The following is an 8,419-nucleotide window of genomic DNA, read 5'->3' as shown; positions in this document are numbered from 1 at the left end:
AATACTGCTGTAAGATGCTGTGAGGATCAAGCACACCAAGTTGAAGGGACAGGCAGCCACTGACTCCTTCCCCATGGAGAAGGAAAGGCACCCAAAAAGGGGGGGGGCCTCTAGCCCCAGGGGTTTCAGGATGCAACTGAACAAAGCCACAGCACCCAGATGTGGTGCTGGGACAGACACTATCGCATTTATGTAAAAGTCCACGTGAGCACACCCCAAGCTGCTTCACAACTCTGAACAGGTACAGCCATAGCCGAGGGAAGCATCACTCCACAATGGCCAACCTCTCACTCTGTTCGGATGTCAGGCCAAAACAGACCGTGCTCCCCCCCACACCGGCGCTGGGAGCTCAGGTAGCCTCACGTGAGGGCTGAGCTGAGAGGTGCTGCTCAGCCCAAACTCAGAACTGAACTATTTCCTACTACAGACACCACCATGCTAGCAGTACCCCATACTTCGCAGGGGTGCTCAAGAACAGCCGATGGAGGGAAGGAGTTAAAAAAAAAAAAATAAGAAAAAAGTAAGATTCTTTAAATCTGTATCCATACGAGCCAACTCAATGATGAGCTTCTGCCAGCTCTGTGCTTCTGCAGTTTCCTACACGGACCCCACAGCCGGCCCCTCCTTACGGGCGCAGCCACAGCTCCAGAGCACAGGTCATCTCCACCTTGGCCCAGGCGGCACAGGGCTGAGCAGCACAGCCTCCCTCCTAACCTCACCTGGCCCTCGCCAGCGCCCATGGAAGCGCCTGGGCACACTGTAATCCTCCCTTATGAGGGAGCATTAAATCAGTAATTACATGACACAACAGGGTGAGCAAGCACCAGAGACGTCTGTCTCCCAAGTGCCTAAGGCTGGGAAATAATCTTTTAAACCCCACAGGTGCTCAACACACAAAACCACAGCGAAGTCTTCAGAAGCCACTCATGTCTTTTATTAACTAGTAGGAATGAGAAGTAAGCCCAAAGAGGTAGTTAACAGCTCGCCTGCAGCAGGAGAGAAGAGACCCCGCACTCCCCAGGTATGCACGGGCTCATTGTGCAAGGCAATAAACCAGCCTCCCTTCCAGCCCTCTGAGTCAAAAGCGGCTGGCTCTTGGAGTAAAACCACCACTGCGGCAAGGACAAGTCAGTTCCAGTCATTTATTCATTGCAGCATTTGAAGTACACCAGGTACCTGGTGAAGCTCCCCAGACAGACAACAGGAAGATTACTCTGTACAGTAGATTTATGTAAAAAGAGAATTAAATAGATAAAATGACACGGTAACCTCTCACTCTTGCTAAAAACAGCACAGACTAGCCCTGAGCCGAGGTTAACAGCAACAGCTTCAGTCTTTCCAGCCAGTCATGGTTAGAACCTTTATGGCCCCATACCCAGCAAGACATCTGTCCCCACAGCTGGGGCAGGGGGTGCGCTTCTCAGGCCAGCCCTTCAGGAGCTTGGCCTCAGACGCTGTGCAAAGCCTGGCTTCCAGTAAGGTTCAACCTTGTTGAGCACGTCCGGCAAGCTGTCCCCAGCTTTGGTGCACAAGTGTAAGAGTAGCTCTGCTGAAGATCGAGCCTTCAAGTACTTCAGGATCCACCACAGGTAATGTGTTCGAGCCATCTAGAAAGACTGGTAGAGCCAAGACACAGGGAAGCACCCCAGACTGTTGCCTTTCCTGCGCTAAGCCAGATTTAAACCACATGTTTTGGGGCTGTTCCCGAACTGCGCACAGTTCAGTCATGCTTTTGCAAGACGCCGCATTGCAACTGTGTTAAAACAGTCTCCACCTACTCTAGGTCTCCTGTTTATGCCAGAAAAAAATCCTATACCAAAAAGACTAAGTATTTCTCTTCAGTTTTCACATTTCCATTTTCAGGAACTGTTCACCTTCTGTTGAGAAGACGGGGTCCAAAGCCACGTGCCTGCAGAACAGCAGGCAACATAAGTAGCACCAGAATGAAGAAAGCCCACGTTACTGAATACGAGACTGTTGATCCCACTGACACTGGCTGTACTTAATCTAGGAGATCACTGTATCTCTCCAGAGTCTCCCTCTCCAGCTCCAACAGCTTTTGGTAAAGTTTCTCAGCAGTGTCCTCATCCACATCAATCTGGAAGACAGTAAGAACAGCAGTGTGAGACCACCACTCAGGTGGCAGCCAGCAGAGATGCTGAGGGCAGCTCTGGGGACAGGCAGGGTGCATCTCCAGAGCTTCTGCGGTCACAGAGAGGGAAGCAGAGACATCTGTCACCAGGGCACAAGCCAGAATGTATTTTGGGGAAGCACCACTAGGCACTCACCCTGTTTTAACCATCACCTCCACCGCCTTCCAGACTCCAGCCTGAACCAAGTCACTCTAGGAAACCTCACAGATAATGTCAGATCCCTCCTTGCTGCTCAGCATTCAACAGGCCTCTTGTTTCCACTCCAGCCACAGGACACCCTTGGCACCAACCCTTCCATGCAAGGGAGATGGCAAGACCCCTAGCCAAGTCCCCTGCAGCAGGAGACTGCCATTTACCTTTCTGGGTTCCACGTAGTTCTTCCCCAGTCCAGAAGTACAGCTGTGGTACTTGACAAGTGCATCCAGGTGCTCCGGCTTCTGTTTGAACAGCCACACCTAGGAAGGACAGCAGAAGCGTGTCTGAGTCTGGTGCACACTGCCCCAGCCAAGCCTGCGGCCAGCAACCCAGCTGCCCATGGATGCAGCAGAACACGCCACAGGGGCTTCCATCGAGCAGGGGAAGACCCGGTATCTAGAGAAAAAGTTCTGAGCTGGCTCCCCTCAGCTGTGACCTGTCTGAGCCAACAGTACCCCAGGCTTGTGTCCCAGTGCTGAACCACTAACGTGGCTAAGTTGGGTCGCTGCTGTGCTTGAGACACACTGCGCCCTGCACCACCCACCTCCACCCCCATGCCAGCACGTCTACGGCTGCTGGGCTGCCAACAGGGAGAGCAGCCTTCCCCGCACTGAGATAGAAGGAATAGTTTTTTCTCCAAAACAGTTTATTTTATGGGTACCTGATGAAGGTCATAAAGCATCAGCTGGTGGATCAACCTCGCTCACAGCTGGGCCCCCAGCCCCCCCGCTGTACACTGCTGAGGGCTGAAACACAGCACCCACCCACCAGCCTTGCCAGAGGCTCTTTGCTCAAGCCAGCAGACCCTGGAAGGGCTACCCAGGAGGAGGGAATATTAAAATCAATTTTTGTGAACTACTTACATGAGCTTCTGCTCCATTATACGGTGTCAGAGTGTAAGTTTTGGCAAAAAATCGGATCTGAGGGGGAAAAGTAATGACAGAATCTGTATTGTGGCCCATGGGTTCTTTGGCAAGCCCCCTGCAGCCCAGCCACGCCAGATAATTTACTAGAGGTAGAAAGGCTTCTCAAAGCTGACTCAGGTAACACTGTGTGCTTACGACTAAAGCATCCCTTTATCACCACAAACTATCTTCTGGAGCCACCCAGCAGATCGGGAAGCCCTGTGCCACACTCACCCCCAAAGCAAGAGGCAACGGGCCACACATATGCTTTGTGGGCACCTCTCCCTGAACGGCCTCAAGCACACGTAGGGCAGGAGGCAGAGAGGATCTGCAGTGCTGCCAGCACCCAGGACAACCGAGAAGGCATTGCCTCTCCCCTGCTAGGAGAAACGTGATCCACCAGGATCAGCTGCTGCCAACTGGGGCAGCTTAAGGGGAAAGGCCAATCTTGCAGCAAGAGCACCAAAGCTTACAGCAGACAGCCTTCAGGGGCAGAACCGTAGCGAATGTAAAAAGCTAGAGCCCAGAGGAATAAAGACAAGGAAAGTTTTGGGGAAGAGGCAATAGAGTGCAGGAGGCTTTGGCTTCCAGAGGGAGGGAAAGAAGACAGCAGGAGACATGGCCTTCTGGACGGATGGAAAGGAGAACACTGAAAGATACAGAGTCTGTTCTAGAAACAAACAGCATTTCAAAGCACAGGGGCCAAGTTTTGTCCTCGGCTCTGCTGCCACCAAAGCGATGGTGCCTCACAGGCCCTCAGCAGGCTGGCTACCCTTCCAAGGCGAGCCTTTACAAACACCGCTGTGACCAAAGGGCAGAACCCCGGCTCTGTGCACAGTGCTGCCCAGCGCCAGACCTCTGAACTCAGCTTGGAAATCAGGGCACCAAGGTGGCAATGGGAAGGTTTGCAGAGGGGCCAGCCTGCTCCATCCAACAGAAGTGTATAGCAGCACAGGTGGCAAGGAGCCAGAAGCACGCTGCGCATCACTTGCGGTGAAGTGTATCACAGCAGAGCTACCTCAACCCAAAACCAGCCAGGAGATCCACTTACCAGCCACATGATGGGCATCAGCAGCTTCCACAGGAAAACTGGCAAAATTCTGTAGGTCATGTTAGACATAACGAGACCAGGACAAACAACACTGGAATACAGACCCTGCAGAGGAGAAACCGAGTCAGTGTGCAAATACACAACAGTCAGTTTAAAAACGGATCATAATCCTTCCGTCTTAGTACTTCTCAGCAAGAAAATGAAGGTGAGTATGGACTAGTAAACAGTAGGTATTCTCCTCTCTGAAGTTACCAGAGCTAGAGAGTGATTAGATGTCAGGACTTCTGAGAAGTTTAAGTTGAAGATGGTCAAGTTAAAGCTGTGCCTGTTGCAAGCCCACGAGACAGAAGGTGCAGCCTCCCAACACATCACCTCATGTTGCAGCCTCCATGCGGCTCAGCACCACCAGCAGTCATCCCATAAATTACAGCCCACTCAGGTCAAAGGCTACCTCGCACTTAAGAGATAAGGGCTCAGCCTTCTAGGACAAAGCCATTTTCTCCTGAAGTACTTCTAAAGAGTGCAATCACCATCACTGGACTAGGGCTGCAGCTTGCCAACAAAGGCTGGCAGTCCCCCGTGACAGGGAAGGCAAGTTGCTCATACATCTTCGTATAACAAATGTGAACAGCAGCGTTGGAGCCATCAGGAGAGACAGCAGAGCCTGCACCTCAAGAGCTCGCAGGCAAAGCTGCCAGTGCAGCCCTGTTCTGACAGGCAGGTACGCCTGAAAAGAGCCGCAGCTCTTTGCTCTTTAAGACCAATTCTTTAGTCTGAAGAGACGGCTAGAGCTTGCAAGGCAGGGACAGCTCTTAAAGTCTTCTCTTTCAGAAGTTTTTCCAACAAGAACCCCAGAAGCAATCTCTCTGGCAGATTCTCTACCACCCACACCACCAGTTCAACCTCAGGCGTGTTTAGCATCTACATGTGCATTAAGGAACATATAGGATTGCTATGAATGAATGCAACTAGGCAACAACAATGTAATGATAATTATAAATAGTAGGAGCTCATTAGGTTTCTTCAGACATACAAACCCCATCATCACCTGCTTATTAAATTTCCTGTTCAAAACCACACTTGTCAGGTCAGTAGCATATTTGGAGGAACTGTATGATTCCTGCCCCTTGGCATGCTGATAGTCAGAGAGGCTGAAGGCAGACTCCCTGGCATTGCTGGAAGAGGTCCAGATGAGTCGTGAGGGCTTTTCGTTACCGCAGAGTAGAGACTCAAGTTGACGAACCTGCAAGAGAATTTTTAACTTACTTAACACAGTAGTTGTCAAGTTTTACAGTATAGCTTTACAGTTCTCAAAAGCTGCAACCTTATGTCAGCTTTCTTGGCCAGTCTTCACTAGACAAGCCAGTGGCCACTGCTCACGTTGACTTTGGCCCAAAGTCCACCAGGAACATTTAGAAGCAGCTGCCATTCGCTTGCACAGCTCAGCTGAGCCCTCAGGATTTAACACAGCCGAGCCTCAGTATTCACTTCGGACACACAGAGAGAATTAGGTATGGCTCACCTCTATTCACTAGCTAACTAGAATAACCTTAAAATTATATCAATCCTTTCAATGCTGCTTTCAATTGCTATTTAAATGGAGCCTTTGCCCTATCATTCGTTACCTGCCAGGCTGCAGCATCATCCAAACCTGTAAGCCAGAACCAATTCACCAGTACTGCCTGCACCCACCCCTACCCACACCAGGCACACCTCGGCCCTCACACGCAGCCTCACCAGGATAAAGTGTCCAAAAAGGTTGGTAGCAAACACCTCCTGAAGTCCATCTCCGTTCAGCCTGTCTGTCTGGGTCATGATGCCTTCCGCAGTGGTCAGCATGTGAAGCACCCTCCTGAAAGCCAAGGATGTGAGTTAGGAACACTGTCAGGAGACACCTATTGCTCCCCAACTCACAGGCACCACATGGGCTCTCTAGTTTCACCTTCAAAGGATTCATGAAAAAAATGACGGGAAAAAAGTTATCAGAGTATCCCAGTCTCGTTATTTGTGAGCGTCTCAGTACTGACTTGAGCAGAGATGACTTGTCCCTTCCTTTCCCCACAGTAAAGTACCATTAAAGAAAAAAAAAAAAAGAAGTCTTACTCTCCCATTTCATATTCAGGTAACAAAAATCAAGCTCCAGCATAGAACTAAACCCTAATTCAGGTAAGGAAAGCAGTCTAGCACCTCTGGCCAACACCCCAACAACAGCATGGGACTCAGCGCCAGCCCCTTCGCTCCCTCGCTCAACATCCCCACGGGGCTTACAGGACGGAGATGCTCAGCCTCACAGCACTTACACCCACACCAACCATTAGCTTCACAAAACACGCAATCCGCAGCTGAAAACAACTACAAAAACCTACAGCAGAACCAAAACAACAGCAAGGAGACCCAGCAGCAGCAGCCTTCCCCCCCCCCCCCCCCGGCAGCGTGCCGGCGGTGTTCACCCGGTACCTGGCATCACCTTCTAGGTACCCGGGATCAGCAGCAGCCCCGGGTGCCCCACAACACCCCAGCTGCCAAGGCCACCCCACACAAGGCCACGCATCCCACTGGGACGTGATGGGGTCTGGCCTGGGACCCAGGGGCACACCCTGGCCGCTGTCAGCCGGCCCCCCCCCGGCATCTCCTACCCGGTGAGCAGGCCATGCCAGAGCGCCTTGAAGTTCACGTGTGGGTTGGGCATGATCCCAGCGTTGAGGTAGACAAAGTCCAGGTGCTGGAACCTGCGTGGGGCAGAGCACAGGGGTGAGGGGGCCCCGGCGGGGTGGCGGAGGGGGGGAAGGGGGACAGACGGACCCCGGCACGGGGGCCCCGTACCTGCAGCGCAGCTCACGGGCGACGCGCAGGACAGAGGCCAGGTTACCCAGGTCCACCTCCACGGTGGAGACCTGGGCGGCGGGGTGGGTGTCCAGGATGAGGTCCCGCGTGGCTTCGCTCTTCTGGGCGTTGCGGCAGGCGATGCAGAGGTGGATGCGGCCATCCTCCTCCAGCAGCCGCCGGCACAGCGCCAGCCCCACGCCGCTGCAACGGCACCGTGTCACCCGCCGGCTGACCCGCGCCCGCTCCCGTTCCCGCTCCTCCTCCCGTTCGCGCTCCCGCTCCCCCTCCCGTTCGCGCTCCCGTTCCCCCTCCTCCCCCTCCCGTTCGCGCTCCCGTTCCCCCTCCTCCTCCTCCTCCCGTTCGCGCTCCCGTTCCCCACCCGCTAGCACCGGTCACCAGCACCACCCGCTCCATCACGCTGCCACCGCTACCGCCGCCCCTCCCCCGCACTATAAGGGCGCCCGGCGGTGACGCCCCGCCCCGCTCCGCTGCCCCCGCCAATCGCCGCGCGCGGAGGGGGCGGGGACTGCGCCGCCGGTGGCGTGATGGTGGGCCGAGCGGAGGGGGCGGGGCGCAAGGGGACACGCCCTCTTGGACACGCCCCCATGTTGAGGCCACGCCCCACATGACGGCCACTCCCCTGTGCGAAGGCCACGCCTACTCTTTCGAGCTGCTCTCCTCGCCATGCTGCTTTGCCATGCGTTGCCCAGGCTTGCCTTGCCCTGTCATACCGTGCCTTGCTGCCTTGCCTCACCTTGTTATGCCTTGCCGCGATACTTGGCCTCGTTTCCTTGCCTTGCCTCACTGTTTTGTCTTGCTTTGCCTTGCTGCTTTGGCTTGCCTTGCCTTCCCCTGCCTTGCCACTCTGCCTTGCCTTGCCAGCCTGGCAAAGGCAAGCCCATTGTGCTCCGCCGCTGCAGCAGGCAGGCTTTCCGCAGGCAGCCCTGGCACGCTCTGCCCTCCCATCCTTCGCCACAGAGAGACGTTTTGCAGCCAAACAGAAGCACCACCAGGTCACTGTTTCCCGGTGCTACTGTGGCAGAAGTCTGGATGCCCAGACCCTGCCAGAGATGCCAGCTGCCACCCTTCTCCTGGTGGGCTGGTGTCATGGCTGGAGCAGAGGATGGACACGCCAGCCCCCAGCACCTCCCTGAGCCATGGCCCACGGCCATGTGCACCCAGTGCAGGGTGCCCAGGCACAAAGCCCAGGGGTCGGGTTGGCGGGGTCTGCGGTGTCCTTGGGCAGATGTGCCCCTGCCTGGCCTGATGCTCCCAGCTCCCAGCTTGCT

The 8,419-nt window shown here is 54.5% G+C and overlaps 1 protein-coding gene across 1 annotated transcript; it reads right to left on the bottom strand.

Moving 5' to 3' along the window:
* Nucleotides 1-910: 910 nt before the first annotated feature.
* Nucleotides 911-7,595, bottom strand: HSD17B7 (hydroxysteroid 17-beta dehydrogenase 7). Its single transcript, XM_055724997.1, has 9 exons — nucleotides 7,510-7,595; nucleotides 7,128-7,331; nucleotides 6,941-7,033; nucleotides 6,042-6,156; nucleotides 5,353-5,547; nucleotides 4,305-4,409; nucleotides 3,212-3,268; nucleotides 2,510-2,608; nucleotides 911-2,098 (listed from the first exon to the last, which is right to left on the bottom strand). The coding sequence occupies exons 1-9, from the start codon at nucleotides 7,542-7,544 to the stop codon at nucleotides 2,003-2,005; spliced, it is 999 nt and encodes a 332-aa protein (XP_055580972.1). The 5' UTR covers nucleotides 7,545-7,595; the 3' UTR covers nucleotides 911-2,002.
* Between the last annotated feature and the right edge of the window lie 824 nt (nucleotides 7,596-8,419).

The sequence above is a fragment of the Falco cherrug genome, chromosome 12 (assembly GCF_023634085.1).
Source record: "Falco cherrug isolate bFalChe1 chromosome 12, bFalChe1.pri, whole genome shotgun sequence".
Classification (NCBI taxonomy): Eukaryota; Metazoa; Chordata; class Aves; order Falconiformes; family Falconidae; genus Falco; species Falco cherrug.
The sequence above is the reverse complement of the archived record's forward strand: the minus strand, read 5'-3'. Positions and strand labels throughout refer to the sequence as shown.